Here is a 15,742-nt window from a genome sequence, read left to right as displayed (position 1 = left end):
TGAAAATCTCGATCCTAGAGTAAATACATGTGCCCAGCCTCAATCAAGGCGCAATCCCCATCCTGGCCCTGTAACCCCCCGCGAGGCGGAGCATATTAACCCAACAACCCAAGAATTGATTTATATATCTCGACTCTTTTCCAACCAGTCTCAAATATTCAACACTAGAACTAGCAACAGTAGTAACCAACAATCTTTCTATTGCCAAGCATCTGACCACCACCTGCTAGGCCTCGATAAACCGTAGCGAACCACTAACACCTACCATACACCATCAATGGAATATGAGGATTTGATGACCAAACCTCTCCTCGACACCCAAGCGGAGGAATGTCACCTCTCATCCGGGGACTCTGACAGACATACGCCAATCATTGAAGCGGCAGCAAACGGGAACCATGGACTTGTGGAGACACAGATTGAGCAAGGGGCTGCCAACGATGACGGAAAGACTGCACTTTGGGCGGCTATTTTGTCTAAAAAGGAAGATATAGTCAGACTGCTACTCGAACACGGCGCTGATTTATCTGTCAAAAATAACGAGGGGGAAACTGTGCTTTGGGCAGCTGTTCGGTCGGAACAAGTCGATATTATCAAACTCCTGCTCGAATATGGGGCGGACGTCTCAGCCACAGACAACGAAGAACGAACTGTACTTTTCGAAGCTGCTATGACCATTTTAAATTGCCCTGAGATTGTCAGTCTTCTTCTCGAGCACGGCGCTGATATCTCAGCCAAAGATAAGGATGGAAACGGTGTACTTTCGAATGTGGTCATGTCGAATCATGAGCTTGGGTTCTATGTCCTCCTCAATTGCGGTGCCGATATCTCAGCCAAGAACAACGAAGGAAAGACTGTACTTTGGGATTCTCTTTTGGCGGAACAGGAGAATATGGTCACCCTCCTGCTTTCCCACGATATCGATCTCTCAGCCAAAGATCTTGATGGAAGAACTGTACTTTGGCCAGCTGTTTTGGTAGAGAATGAGGATTTACTCCTACAACTACTCAATGAATTCGAATCTATCGATGTTTCAGTCACAGATAATAATGGGGAGACGCCACTTATGGACGCCGCTTATTTAGGAAGTGAGGTCGTAGTGGATCTTCTAATTTCTTACGGCGTCGATGTCTTGGCCGCGGATAACGAGGGAAACACTGCACTTAGTGACGCCGTTTTATCAGGCAGGACGAATATTGCCGAACTGCTCCTCTACAACGGTGCTCATATCTCAGCCAGGGATAACACCGGACAGACTGTACTTTGGAATGCTATCTATACAGGAAGTGAGGCTATGCTCAAGTTCCTTCTTTCTAACAACGCCGATATCTCAGCCAAAGAAAATCTTGGAAGGACAGTTCTTTGGTTCGCCATTGGCCTAAAGGAGAACTCGGAAGCTATGGTGAAGTTTCTGCTTGAACATGGCATCGATATATCTTCTGCTGCGATAGATGGGTCAACTGCTCTTCACTACGCTGCAAGCAAAGGAGCCCTCGAGGCTGTCAAACTCCTGGTAGATCGTGGTGCCGATACCTCTCTCTCAGATGATTCTGGAGATACACCACTCACTATCGCGATACGAGAAGAACACAAAGAAGTTATAAGATTATTGGGAGGGACATGTGCTGAATAGGATTTCTGTAGTGTCATCGATTGGCATGGCTACCTATTTCCTCGACGGGGTGCTGTTGGTTGGCTTGGATCAGTCAATCTACCTCCTATCAACTTTATGGTGGCACTGTTCATATTGTTATTTAAGCTGTATATACACATGACTGGGCAGATTTACATGAGGTAGTGTCTTTATTTTTTTATTTTTTTATTTTTTTGTATATTTCTTTTACGCGCATTTCGGTATCAGATTACCATGCGATTAGCGACCTACTAGTATTATTGATTAAACGTTTGTGCAGTGGAAGGTGGAAGTGGTAAAAAAAAATCGCCTTCCTGGGAGGTACGTTTACGTTGGCGAAGTCACGCACTACTTGAGCTGTGGGGGGTGAAGAGGAGATGAGGTGTGAAAATGTTTCGTATGATATAAAAGAAAAACTTGGACAATGTACTGAATAAAGGAAATTGTGCCTGGGGTAGGGCTAAGTTCGGCTTAAATTAGTTATCCCGGGCCGCAAAATGACCTTGGACTGCTATGATAAGAAGTAATTAAGAAGGTACGGGTAAAAAGGAATTTCGGGACCACCGATTGCTATCCTTATAAATCGACAGACGAAAAATTCTGTCCAAAAACCTACAACCCTTCTCCTCCGCGAGAACACTGGAACACAACACCAAGATGAAAGATCGTGAGATCCTGAACACCTGAACCTCTGATCCTAAACGTTAAATACTGAGACACGATATCATCACGGTAGTACACGACACGGCCAACGGACAGACAAGGAACGGCTATCAGTTTTCGAAGTACGTTATCGTAGTTTGCTGACAAAATACTTTGTCGCTATTAGGATTGCGTCTCCGTCATGAAGGTGTCATGGCTACTCTCGTTGCCACTGTTCTCGTCTCTGGTGCTGTGATCTGTACATGTGAGGCACGTGCTGGTCGAAACCATGCTTTTAATAAGCTCGACTCGAAACTGGACGGCATCGGCTCGAAGCCCGACCGCACCAGTACATCGAAGCTCGACGAAACCAAAGACGACCCCGGAGCCGAGATTCAATGCGCTCAGTCTATGGTTGTTGAAACCGCTCTTCATACCATGAGAGCCATTGACGGTGACAAAAAAACCTCTAGATCTGCGGCAGTGGGTGAAAAGCGCTGAGTGTTGCCAGAAGAGCGGTGGGAAAGACTGCGGCTTAGTTCAGAGGAAAGAATTCTAGTCGCCTCTCGATATAAGGATACGGTCGATCGGAACCGAAAATCTGTATTGAATATATTCTTATAAGGCGAGTATCACTGTAAGAAGTAAGGAGGTACCGTGGAGCTGAAATGTTGGCTGCTACTTTGTTAGGAGCCTGTTTGAATATTTATCGTTCGAACAATTGTACAAAATGTAATTTTCCGAATAGAATCCCCGAGTGATATTCCATGCATAAGTCCAAGAAAAATCATCGACCACGCTTCATTCATCCCGACTATGTACATACATCGACAACCTTACCAAACAGCTATGTGGTCAAGGGTTTTGGAAGACCACACATATTACATACATACATCATTCTAGCCCGCACCGCAGATATGTTAGGTACTACGAAAAATAGATCTAGAGTGCACGTGTCAAATTAACCTCCGATGCAACGAGTCCTCTATATCCGCACATGATAGTACTACTCATACTGTGATTAGGCAGCACATGCAGGTCACAGGCCAGACCTCGCTCTCTTTATCACACGCCACTATTCGCGTCACCCCATCATTACCCCGCCCCCCACGCGTAAAGTGCTTCAACGCCGTGAATCCGTTTCTCTACTTCACAGTTAAACTTCCTACTCGAGTACTCTTAAGAATAAATACCAAAGAAACCTCTAAACCTCAAAAAAAAAAAAAAAAAAGATGAACCCACCTACCTATTATGAAGACCCCCAGCGCGACGACCAGCTCTCGATATATTCCGCTGCGCCATCGTACCACTCCACCTCTACCCTCGTCCCAACCTACACAGCACTCCCCTCCCCGCGCCAGGCCCAGTCACAAAACTACACCTCACTTCTCTCAGCAAACTACAATGTCACCTCATGGCCCTCCCTGACTGGGTCAGGGCATCAGAACCGTGCATATGCAAACGTTGCCGCACGAAGGGCGCAGCGTGACGAGGCCGCAAAGGAGGTTGAGGACGCGGCGAGGGTGTTGAGTCGTATGAGGGATGATGACGGCCGGCGAGGGTCAGGTGTTTCGGAGGTGTCGGTGGTCTCGACGGCCGAAGAGGATGGTGCGAAGGAAACGGAGACGGACGCCGATACGGTCTTGGAGGAGGAGGAGGCGAAGAGTTGGGATCATTTGGCGAGCCAGATGGAGGATTGGAATGAGAGGGAGAGGAAGTGGGAGGAGTTTAGTAGGAGGTATAAAGAGGGGAAGAGAAGAGGATGGGGTAAGATTTTGGGGGTTTGAGGTTTGATGATTGGCTTGGTTTATTAGGATTGAACCCTTTTGGGGGGGTGGCGTTACTCTTGGTTTTGGAATTTTGGCACTCCCTACTAAGTTGTTTGGCGTTTTGGGAGGGTTTGCACTTGCGTGTATACCCTGTTTATCACTCCTTTTTTGAATAAGTACTTGCTTTGCCAAAATTGATGTACCGGCGGCGGGCCACAATACACAGGCCTTACTTTATGAACCGTATCGGAAATGCAGGGAGGTTGTATTATTATTAAGAGATTATGAGAATGCATTACATCTTTTGAATGCTTATTAAAATCCTACACATGTCTTATGATCGTTCCAGAATAATCGGAAACCAGCTTGGGGAAGTTTTCTTAGTGTATTCCAAATGGTAAGGCTCATTTGGTTGTGTATTTGTAATGATATTAAGGTATTAGAACCACTGGTTCTATATGTTTTACAACTCGCTCATCTAACTGAAGAGGCGACATGTGAGTATATTGTTTCACCGAGAGTACTAATATTGGTCTAAAGACTTCTTGATCTACAAGATCGCGATTGCTTATCATCATGCCTCACTCGTCCAAAGAAAACCATATTCCGAGTGAGATATTATGACCCGCACCAGCATGATCTAACAAACCCCAACCCTGAGGACTAAACAATCCTTGAAACCCTAACCACCCTGGTAGCTTTTCTTTATCCCTGGACTCGCCATGATCTCCATCTTGCATAATCTCACTGGCCAGATCTGCACATATAAACGAAACACTTATGCAATCGTTGAACTCCAATACCTGACTGCACTTTACAATGCCGGTCCCACGTGAGAGAACCTTGAGATTCTGATTGCAGTTTGCAGTTCTGGTGGCGATTCTTTTTTTGCACATCAATCGATTTACTTAAAGCCAGCCAGCTAGCTAGGTGCATGCGGAAGACATATATCATGGACAGCTAATTAGCTGGTGGTTAAACTTTTTGACGCCATTCGGGATCGTTCTCATAAACCATAGTGATGGCTACAATGTACAGGCGTAAAATACAGACAAGTACCAAATCTCATAAGTCGAAAAGAGCTTGCTGCGATTGACTCAACTAAATTTAACTACAGAGAGCTTCATCATGTTGCCACGTATATTCTATAAAAGTTTGAGCTGTCTCCCGTAGTGTTCGTCTCCAAGCACGACCATATGAGCACGCATAACCCAGAGTGCGGTGTAGTTTGCTGTTCATCGAGGTTTGATCTATTAAGAGCTCCATAGGATCAAGTATGATCATCGAATAGATCAGGAAGTATTGAATTAGAATCTATTTTGCGAATAAACCTAGACGTGGCCGGGGTGATGTTTAGATCGGTGTTTCCTTCAGCTGCACTGGAAGTTGTTAGAATAGACTTTGAGCTTTGAAATCGGATGATGAGAGCTGGAAAGATGTGTTCGAAGCACGTGGGAAAGGATAGGAAGGAATAAACCTTTGAGACGCATCTACGCATGACACTATCGATATATCAATCCTTCAAATGATGACCATCCAACTGCCAGATCGGAGCTATATTCAGAATTCAGAGAAACAATCTAGATCGATCTTCGGACAACCAGACTTACCATCATTCCCGTATTCGCCAACAATTTCTGCTCTAGCTATAGTCACTCAGTCGACGTTGTGTTTCATCAGCATTCGTTCATCATGATAGCTAGGATTGATGCTGATGTTCCGCTCAAAACGTAGTACACGCATATAAAAGGGAGCACAAAATTTGGATAGACCTGATTAGGTAGATGTTATTTCTGGGTGAAATAGTTCGATTGAGGGTATAGGCCTTTCCCAGCTAGCTTCGTGACACTCGGGAATTGGATGATTTTGAAGGTAGAAGACGAGAGAGAAGAGAGTGGGGATTCGGGGAACCTGTTTGTATGATACATGAACCTAAAATAAACGTACCTGTTGAGAATCGAATGTACCGATGTCGTAGGATGTAAGAAAAACAGAAAGAGGCTCGTGTCAATGAACATGAACCTGTTCTAGAAATAACTTGTGAGTAGTTGGCTTGAGTTCTGAAGCACAGTGCCGATATGTGCTGTCTCTTCCGATTCCGAAAGCGGATATATTGAACGAATTTTTTGTGTTGATACCATCGTTCATTCGTATTCAATATGTCGCCAGGGTCAGGTTTCCTTGGAAGTTCTTGTCTGTGTTACCTCATATGTGGTTATTATCTATTTTTGAATAGCGAGATCTGATCAGATGAAGCTACAACTTCAAGTAATCAAGATCAAGCAAGTTGAAATATTTTCCACCCGAAAAACAACTTTTTCTAGGCAGTAATCGGGGTTTGCTAAAATAGAATATGAGTGGTTTGTTTCTTCCGAGTTCTGCTTTAACAAGTGATTAAGTCGACCTCGTGGTCGTGATTAACTACCTATCAGTACTGTGCCTACATTGATGGCTCATGAATTATTATGATCGATGGGCTATGAGAGTAGAGGTGCGAAGTGAACTTTAGGAAGAGGGAAGGAAGGGCAATGCAGAAAGCACCCTGAACTGTAACTCAAGGAATACACTTTTGGACCCTCGCGTCCGCCCCCAACCCACCACCACGCATGTCCTACGGCAATCATCACATGAGCCCTACGCCCTACTGCAACAAACTCAGACATGCAGAAAAGTGCAATTCAGTGATGTCAGATCCACCAGTAACTAGCACGCAGTATTAAGCCGTTTTAGACCAACAGCATTGCATATGCTCGATGCTTGTTTTTATTGACTGCGCAGGAAGTATTACACGGTACAAAGACCGCCTAATCTATGCTTGCTCTGCAAGTAACTTATTGATCCAGAATCACGCCAATTGTTGTGCCGTATTTTGCACTTTAAATTTACTCTTACTGTAGCGGTTGTATTCTTTAGCTTTTCTGCCCTATGAACTAATCTTTGTGCCCTAAGAGGTTCAAGCGTTGTCAAAGCCTCTCAGCTTTGGCGGTAAGCCGGTACGGCTGAAAGTTCACGACGGAATAGATATGTGGGAAGGTTAGCAGTTTTTCTTAGGAATTACTAGATCGGTATCATATGTAAGTTCGATTTTCATCGACGTTTTTCAAGGCGGGGTATAATCTGGGCTGACGCGAGTGGCTCTACTGTATGTATGATCATGATAGCTATCAGCTAGCAAGTGAATGGAAATTATTCCACCGTACTGCAACAACGTGTAGAATGGATACTAGCTACCGCTAAAAGTCTCCATTAATCTGTGCGCATGCTGGAAGTAACGCTTCTTCTCACCAGCCTTATGGTGATCAGCTTTATCCCGAAATAGATCTTTGTTGCACTTACTATTGCACTTTGTTTGCTGCGCTTGCAATTGAAGCATTGAGTCAACCACTTGACCAAAGAAGCACCTGGAGGAGCAATTTATTGGTCATTGCTACCGCTGATAGAGTTTTCTACCTAATTAAGAAAGATTTTCGATCTTCATATTCTAGATCTGACAACATCGGCAGCTTCCAGATCCTCCAAACATCATCATTTATTGTACATACGGAATCCAGTGGTATGGAAACATCTTACTCATATACGTGGGAGAAATTATTCGGGACGAATGATAATACTCCAAAACCTTCCTCCATTCGGGTAGGTACTCAACACTGACTACATACGATTACCTTGTGAGAATCACGTTATGCTGTTGGCGGCCGGCTATCGTATTCCTGCAGCCAACGCCAACTAGTGTCTTACCCAAAAATACCCTATCATATAAGCCCCCACCAAAAATGCTTACACAAAGAACCACCACCTTTGTACTACCTCACCACCTGTACCAAAACACCAAAAACCTCTTTGGTTCTTTGTCACATCGTGCAACCTCAGCCCATCACTTCGGGTAAGCACCATACAGCGAGAGGTAGAAACCGGGGTGTAAAAACAGGGTTTAAGTGGCTGACTCGGCCAATAGGACTCTTCCCATACTTCTACAATAATTTTACCACACGCTGTACAGCACCTAAAATAAGTACCATACATACATGCCCTCCCAGACCTGTGGTGAAAATTTCCGTCGGAAGCGAATTTAAAGCTGCACTCCATGGTTGGTTTGGTAGGGACGCATGGTCAGTGCGTTTATTGGCTCCAGCACCCGATGTCTTGCATAGCCCTACATACTGTAGAAGAAGAAAAGAAATTATAGTAATATTTAGGTTTTTTGGCATTGGGATCGCACTTTGAACTCTGACGAGAGCAGGCTAGGCTAAGGCTCTTATCAGCCTCTGTAACTAGTCTGGGGCTGTAAGAATTGGCTGTTGGTAGGCAGATACAGAGTAGGTTGTGTGCGGTATTTCGCGTAGATGAACGTGCTGGATATCCGATGTTGCATCATTAGTCTGCAGATACTCACGAGGGGTAGGAAGCAATACCTGAGGCGAGTGCATACTTTGATATGTGGTATATACTAGGATCAACACATTAAAATTAGAAGGAGACACATGTGGTGAGATCCCAGTAAGTAACACGATATGGATTCTGGAGTACGAAATACTCAAATCCGGAAAATTTACGAGATGGAAACGAACCCGAGATACGAAAGAGAACGGTACAACTGTACATTGGTACCGACATGTAGTCCCTAGACACTGAAAGGTTCTCAGGCGCTTCTGTGATTATTATTGGTATAGATGGCTTTTGAGGTTGGCTTGAGACATACATGCAGCTATGAGTTGCACTCTGGCTTACTGTTTTCAGACGAAAAGTTAGTTGCACTTCTCAAAGAACATGCCGGGGCAGTGTAGAGGTCAGAAGAGGTCAATGATCGTGATTTCGAAAAAGCAGCATTCGATCATATCAGCCGCAGCTGGAAAGAGACTCCAAAATTCTAAGTTCAATATCACGATAAATACCCCTCGATATCCCACCCTCAATTACCTCTTTCCCTTCCTCATCCACTCGGACATCCAACAGCAAGACTACTACAGCTTCAGTCTACTACTTCTCTCTCAACCAGACAAGAAAACTTCCTAGTTTCGGATCCTCATCTTCAAATCTTTCAAAATGAAGTTCACCATCATCGCCGCTGCTCTCGCCCTCTTCAATGGCTTGGTCGCTTCCGTTCCTGTCGCAGAGGCAGAGGCAGATGTCCAGCTCGAGGCCCGCCAACAGGCAGTTTACTACCCCAACAGCCCGGCGACCGTTATTTGGAGCCCGAGCTATGGGTACACCAGCGACTGGGTCTCAATCAGCAGAGTATGTCCCCCCATATTTACATATGATACAAACAGAATGCTAACAAACTTGCCAACAGTGGACCTACCAAGGCGTGCAATATGATACAAACACCCTCCTCAGCTACTCGTTGCCAGGCGGCCTTAAAGGCAAAACGTGTCAATTTGTCCTCGGTAACGGCTTCTATGCTGGAGGCACCCGCAAAGTCCAGCTCTTTAGCGTCGGTGGCCCCATCAGTGCCGCTAACACTTTCACCTCCCGCCCTTACCGTAACATCCATTACGGTATTTTCACTATTGCTCCAGATGGTTCGTCGGCCACTTGGGATGCCATCCCGCCACCTAAATTCCCCTGCCCTGAGTCCGCAACTACTCTTGGATACGAAGTTGTGCCCCAGGGTGATGAGGACTGGGCCGGCTGGCCCATGAGCAGTGGACTTGGGATTCAAGTTGTTTAAGTCGCTACAGCTAGCTTTTGGCTGGGGTTTTTAGTTAGTTCTGGTTGTGCTTTTTTCTTCTTCTTCTGGAAGGATTTAGTTCTCTTCCATTACATTGCTCTAGTTCTCTTTTGTCTTTTTTTTTGATTTTTTGGACTTTTATGGATGGGTTATATATTAGGGGGGTGTTGGGTGGGCGGTAGCGCGAGCAATATTATTAGTGTAGCTGAGGATTGGGTTGAGTTTTTTACGGCTCAGGAGGCGCTCTATTAGTACTTAATTTTTTGCAATTTATACTTAGATTAAAACCTGAACTTGATTCTCCAGAGTGCGAGTGTGAGCGAGTTCTTGAACATTGGCTTGCAATGACCAAAGTGAGGGAATCGAGGGAAATGCTCTAGCAGTAGCCTAATGGAGTAACGAACTACAAAACCCGAATAGGCATTTTCGACGACAACCAACTAATGTGATATAACACTGCTAGTATAGCATAACCTCTGTGTTTTGAATTTGTTTATTCTATTCTCACGAACACTGACAACTCCATCACCTATCTCGCTTTCCATTTTGACTTAGAGTTCATAGCCTCAGCTCAAAGCCCATTAATCCGCACCACGTTTTAATTTATAGAAAACTGAAGTCTTCGCTAACTACTATTTAGATACATTAGTAGGCAGTGGCATCACTTTCAAAATTTCTGACATCACCATCCGAACGCTGTTTACTAATCAAATCCGCCTCCATGTCACACATCCATTGCGGGTATATCGATCCAGCTCATGAGAATACGAGGCGCAGAAGTTTATACTGTAAGCACGCATGCCCACGAGAGCAGACCAGACGCCATCGGGTGCAAACTACTTGAATGGGATGCATCATGACAGAACCATCCGAGTTTTTATCGTGCATATAAGCAGGGTTAGGTTTATTATAGGGTTAGGGTTACTGATTATCAAATATAGACTTGTCTCACCTGTCTTCTGCCGGAGTGCCAATAGGGTGGAGTACAAACAAAGGGTAGCGGAGTAAGTGTGTACTCAAGAAGGTATGTATCAGATATCTACCAGCTGCCGCCTTAGAAAGGGGATCACACTAGCTAGTGGACATGAATACATGTATGATGCCGTTAGATATGTAAAATGTCGAGCAGCACGTATATGTACGTGCACGAGTATCATAAGCTTAATACATACATACTCTTCCAGCTATAAGTGCCAACATTCCCGGAATGACTCCACTCTCTCTGGGAAAATATGATTCAGGCCCCCCACCACGCCACGACATGTGTCTGTAAAGCCTCAGCTAAACGCTAGCTTACGAGGAAAACGAACGAGGTATTGATATTATACCTGGAGGTAATTCTCCATGCGTGTATCATCTTAGGGAATCTCTAATACGGGCTCGATATCGATCTTTCTATAGCTATGGTGGTCCATCCGCTCCAGGTGGGCGCCCGGTTATTTCCTGCAAAGGAACTCGAAATATAAGTCCTAGGCCTCCCATCACCGCATTCGAGCGTTCACTAAATGCATTTTCCTATGAATCGATCTGGGGTCGGGGAATAAAGACCTACAACTTCAAATAAGAATAAACACTCACTAAATGCGCAGCAGCCTAATAAAATGCACCAAAACACAGGATGTATAGATATCGAGTGATAACCCATGACCGCGCGCGCGCTACCTGCTCGATCGGTTACATAGATACATGTACTGGCTAGGTATAATTGGTACTATTTACGTAGATATTGATCTCGGTAGAGTAGCTGCTCTTTCCGTCTTTTAATCAGTTGTTCGTTTCTGTGTTTTTATGTCATGCCATTGGTTGGTCTATATAGTAGTGGTTGGTCTACGTTCTGAGGGCGCTTTTGTACCGAGTATGCAATATGCGATTTAAAGAATATGATCATGATTAGACGAGTCGGGGAAGCTTCTCTTTTTTTTCCTCCTTACAGGTGTTGACCCCCGATGTTTCGTGGTATTGTTGCTTTATAGATGATTTCGAGTCTGCCAAACAAATACATGCGGTTCAAACTTCAAAGAAGACTAACAGCCTCCCACCGTTTCGGCATACAATTCTCAATAAGAAACAAACCCAGCCCAACCATCGACCAAAACCCCAAACCAAACCAAACCGTAACCCCCCCACCACTTGCTCCAACAGCAGCTCCCCCAAAAACGGGAAATAAGGATCGAGCCGGCGAAAGAGCCATCTTTCTCAGTTTAAAAAAGGGTTACTAAATACAGCATATTGAGTTTACAGGAGCTGGCGGGGGAAAACCGCTGTGCCAAGACGAGTTATGTGTATATGTAAATTCAGCTGCCATGTGTGAAGATTACCAGGACAAGCCAGACGGACGGACGCGAAGATGGTTGGAAGTGATTGTAGTTTAAGGTCTAATACAGCGTTTCCACGCAGTACCACATGAAGTGCCGCGTGACATGACCACTGCAGCGGGGACTAGGTGGTGGTGATTGTATTTGTGGTTATGAAGAGGTGGCGGGTTCGGTAGTGGGTTTAGAGTTGGTGAGTCATGGGGTATCACTCGATAGAACGACCTCCACCAGTGCTCATGTCGATCGCAGGTTGGCGTGTCTTGTGGCATCACTCACTTGTCGACGCTGTTGCTCCTCACTAAAGTTAATTTTTCCGCATACACTGCGGGAAGGATAGAGACTTCAACAATTACGAAACAATCTCACATGTGCACAGCAAAAGTTTCGATGCTCAGCATCACATTCAAATTACAATTAATCACACTAGTATATAAGTAAAGTAAATCTATACACAAACGCCTTCCCAAGTCTATACACCTTCCCCCCCCCCCCCCCCCTTTCCCACCCCAATCCACAAATCACGAATACCTCCCCCCCCTCCTAATGTCCACCACCTCCTCCTCCAACCCCAACGCCACATGCCCCACCCCCTCTCCACGCTCCCCAACAACCCCAAACCTAAACTTCAACCTCTGCAACTCCCTCGGCAGCGGCTCCCCGCCCAAACACGCGCCCGCCGCCAGCTTATCCAGCGTCGGATTCCGCGTCGTCAGCAGGAACGTCGAGAAGCTATCGTCACTAACAACCCCATTCTTCGCCAGCGCCACGAACCCCAGCGCGCCGATGGCCAGCGCCACAAACACGCCGGCGCTGTAGACGCCGACAAGCTTCTCCCAGTTGTAGGTGTAGATGTTGCGGAATTCTGTTGAGCGGCATGTGGTTGTGATGTTTGTGGCGTAGATGAGCGTGCGGTCGGAGAGGAGGGAGACCACCATATTTTGCACCATGGCCTCGATGGCGGGCGCGAGGTCGGCGACGGTCTTCATGTTGTTTGTTGTGCTCTTTGGGGAGGCGAGGGACGTGGAAAGGACCTTGGTCTGTGTGATGCGCATTTCCTGCGCGCTCTTGTTGTACTGGACGCCGTCCATAGAGTAGTTGAAATGGCTGATTCCGGTCGAGACATCGCCTGCGAGGATGTCCACCAGCGTATCAAAGAGGGCCCAGTTCGAGATGTGGATGCGCGAGTACGTGGTGTTGAACGACGGCTCCTCCGTCACTGGGTACAAAAGCTTCACCCCGTCAATCGTGGGCTTCCTCATGCGGCCATCGTTGACGTTGACCGTGACCGAGTACAGCCCAATCGAGTTCACGCACGAATATCCGTGCCACTCCCAGGTGTCCGAGTCCTCTGTTTCGTCGCCTGGCGTGCGCAGGTTTCCAACGAGCAGCTGGTTCCACACCTTCTCGGCGCGGGCGGCGCTAAAGACCGGGCTGAGGCCGTCTTTAGACTGGCGGGGGACCGTGGTGTTGGAAATCGGGTCATCAACCTCCCAGAATGCCTGCTGAGTGCAGTTTACGGCCGGGCCGGTGAATTGAATGGTGTAGGTGCACATCTCGCCGCATTCCTCCTCCAGAACTGTATCGCTCGCGACCAGGGGCTGTCCAGAGAAGGCAGCGGTCGTGAAGATACTGCTAGCACGGGGGCTGGGGTTGTGGTAGACCTCCTCGAATATATCGCCAAGGGTAGTACCGTTGGACAAGTTGTACCATTTCAACCCGTCCAGTGGCTCGGCACCAAAGTTGAACGATAGTGACGGTACCACACACTCTCCCACCTTCTCCTTCCCCGAGGAAAACACCGTGATTGTGGTTGGCGTGAAAATAGCTACAAGAGGCAAGGACCATATGATCATGGCCAGGAACGTGTTGAACTTTGCCCGTGATATCATCTCCCCGCTAAGGAAGTTCATGGGGTCTGTCCCGGCCCCAAACATGGCGTTTATCCCCATCAGAGACATGGACTTCTCCCTCAACGTCACCCACACCCACTGCTTCCGAGCGATCTCAATGACGCCCGACAAGGCCGAGCGCGACAGGAATGCCAGCCCCGTACCTATCCGGTTCACCCACTCCTGGGCCTCGGCGGAGCCCGCGGGGGTGCCGTGAAGGAAGTTGTAGTAGTAGTGGTGTACTATTGCGGCCACGAGGCCTACGAGAAAGAGGCCAACCATCGAGATGGGCGTTCGCCAATGAATCCCCCATGGTGCGATCAGGGCATTACCTTCGGAGTCTATGGGCGTGCTGACAGACTTTAGAGGATGCGGGCTGGCGGGCTGGAGGTCCTCGGAGGAGGCAAGCCAGGTGCGGGAAAGACTGGTGTTGGAGCCCGAATGCTTGAGGTAGTGGGACTCGAAGGTTGTTATACGCCCGGTCTTTGAGGGTATTGTGAGGTTTGCGAGTGGGATGTCGTTGTAGTCGCTATTGGGACTCGTGCTCGCGGAGTTGTCGGCAAATGGATCGTCATCGATGCTGATTTTTGGGGATTTTATGATTGGCATATCAGGTACATGTGATGTGTATGTGAACAACAGCTGATGGGTACAATGATGAGTTCAGCGGACGATGAAGGCTTCTATACCATGATTTATTAGTATTATCCCATGCATGGATGGTCCGTCAACAGATACGACTTCTCAGACAGTAAGTGATTTGATGTGCCGGTGTTCATGCCTTTATAATCCCCATGAAGAGAAACCACCCGCCTGGGTTCGGTATATATTCCCAGTATAGTCTTCCCCCTCCCCTGACCACACATCTTCCGCATACGGCCCTTTTTCTTGCAGGCCTCAACCAATAGTAACCCATGTATCTACGACCCTCTCGGGTTTTGGGCCGACATACCCCTCACTGCTGAATGACTCTACCATCATGCCCTAGACAGTAGGTAATTTCACTAAGCATGGCATGGTAGAAACCAGGACTTTCGCGCCGCAAGATCAACACCAGTACTAAGAAGCGGAGTTCGCTATCGTTGCGCCTTGCTGAAGAGCAGTCGTGAGAGCAAAGTACTCGGCACTGGATAATCCTATCGTTCAGGGCCATCTATTCAGCTACTTTCCTACCAGCCATACGTAACCACAGGTGGGGGGTCAAGAAGAATTAGAAAGCATGCTCACCCGCACCTTCCCGACTTGAGTATTTCTACACCTCCTATTCGCATATAAAACAAGGTTAGCCCTTAAGCTTAATGAAAGGGGATGGGGGGGGGATGGGTGTATGTATGCACTCGCTTGAAGCTTAGAGTAGAGCTTGTGCCCGTCTTGTCTGCCATGCAGCCAGGATTCACAGCCTCATTGACAGGCCCCAAGCAGTGAGTTCAGCTGGCTTGGTCGAGAAAGACCTTGAAGAAGTTACCCCTGCCAAGACAAGATCCTTACGGGGTGTTGTGCTGTGCCAAGACGGGCGAGTGATAGCGCGTGCATAGAGAATTGTACGGATGAGTGAGCCAGATCCGACTGCCGAGCCATGGCTCTGGGCCAAGTCGCTAGTCATGCAATAGAATCGTCTTTGGGGGAGGCCTGGAATATAATAGAACAGAGGCTCTTAAAGCTGCATGTTGTCAGACACACCATCTCTGCCCTGGATTAGAATATTGGGAAGTGTGGTGTGGTGTGGTGTGGTGTGGTGTGGTGCTAATTGAAGTAAAATATCAGTGGATTATATATGGCCATGTTGATGACCGAGACTACATAAAGGGAAGCCTCCTCGCTTC

At 46.9% G+C, this 15,742-nt stretch overlaps 6 protein-coding genes across 6 annotated transcripts; 4 read left to right on the top strand and 2 right to left on the bottom strand.

The window, feature by feature from the left end:
- Positions 1–277: 277 nt before the first annotated feature.
- On the top strand, positions 278–1,633 carry H6S33_001875 (uncharacterized protein; the record flags this gene model as incomplete). Its single annotated transcript, XM_044833251.1, has 1 exon — positions 278–1,633. The coding sequence occupies one exon, from the start codon at positions 278–280 to the stop codon at positions 1,631–1,633; it is 1,356 nt and encodes a 451-aa protein (XP_044693936.1).
- An 855-nt stretch (positions 1,634–2,488) lies between these two features.
- On the top strand, positions 2,489–2,776 carry H6S33_001874 (uncharacterized protein; the record flags this gene model as incomplete). Its single annotated transcript, XM_044833250.1, has 1 exon — positions 2,489–2,776. One exon carries the CDS (start codon positions 2,489–2,491, stop codon positions 2,774–2,776), a length of 288 nt encoding a protein of 95 aa, XP_044693935.1.
- Positions 2,777–3,507: 731 nt separating this feature from the next.
- On the top strand, positions 3,508–4,062 carry H6S33_001873 (uncharacterized protein; the record flags this gene model as incomplete). The annotated part of the gene is made up of 1 exon (XM_044833249.1): positions 3,508–4,062. The coding sequence occupies one exon, from the start codon at positions 3,508–3,510 to the stop codon at positions 4,060–4,062; it is 555 nt and encodes a 184-aa protein (XP_044693934.1).
- A 1,252-nt stretch (positions 4,063–5,314) lies between these two features.
- On the bottom strand, positions 5,315–6,185 carry H6S33_001872 (uncharacterized protein; the record flags this gene model as incomplete). The annotated part of the gene is made up of 6 exons (XM_044833248.1): positions 5,315–5,423; positions 5,522–5,534; positions 5,578–5,584; positions 5,655–5,690; positions 5,992–6,045; positions 6,183–6,185. 6 exons carry the CDS (start codon positions 6,183–6,185, stop codon positions 5,315–5,317), a joined length of 222 nt encoding a protein of 73 aa, XP_044693933.1.
- Positions 6,186–9,087: 2,902 nt separating this feature from the next.
- On the top strand, positions 9,088–9,715 carry H6S33_001871 (uncharacterized protein; the record flags this gene model as incomplete). Its single annotated transcript, XM_044833247.1, has 2 exons — positions 9,088–9,279; positions 9,338–9,715. 2 exons carry the CDS (start codon positions 9,088–9,090, stop codon positions 9,713–9,715), a joined length of 570 nt encoding a protein of 189 aa, XP_044693932.1.
- A 2,833-nt stretch (positions 9,716–12,548) lies between these two features.
- H6S33_001870 (uncharacterized protein) lies at positions 12,549–14,528 on the bottom strand (the record flags this gene model as incomplete). Its single annotated transcript, XM_044833245.1, has 1 exon — positions 12,549–14,528. The coding sequence occupies one exon, from the start codon at positions 14,526–14,528 to the stop codon at positions 12,549–12,551; it is 1,980 nt and encodes a 659-aa protein (XP_044693931.1).
- Positions 14,529–15,742: the final 1,214 nt, after the last annotated feature.

Source organism: Morchella sextelata (assembly GCF_020137385.1).
Source record: "Morchella sextelata strain SCLS chromosome Unknown scls_11, whole genome shotgun sequence".
Lineage (NCBI taxonomy): Eukaryota > Fungi > Ascomycota > Pezizomycetes > Pezizales > Morchellaceae > Morchella > Morchella sextelata.
The sequence above is the reverse complement of the archived record's forward strand: the minus strand, read 5'-3'. Positions and strand labels throughout refer to the sequence as shown.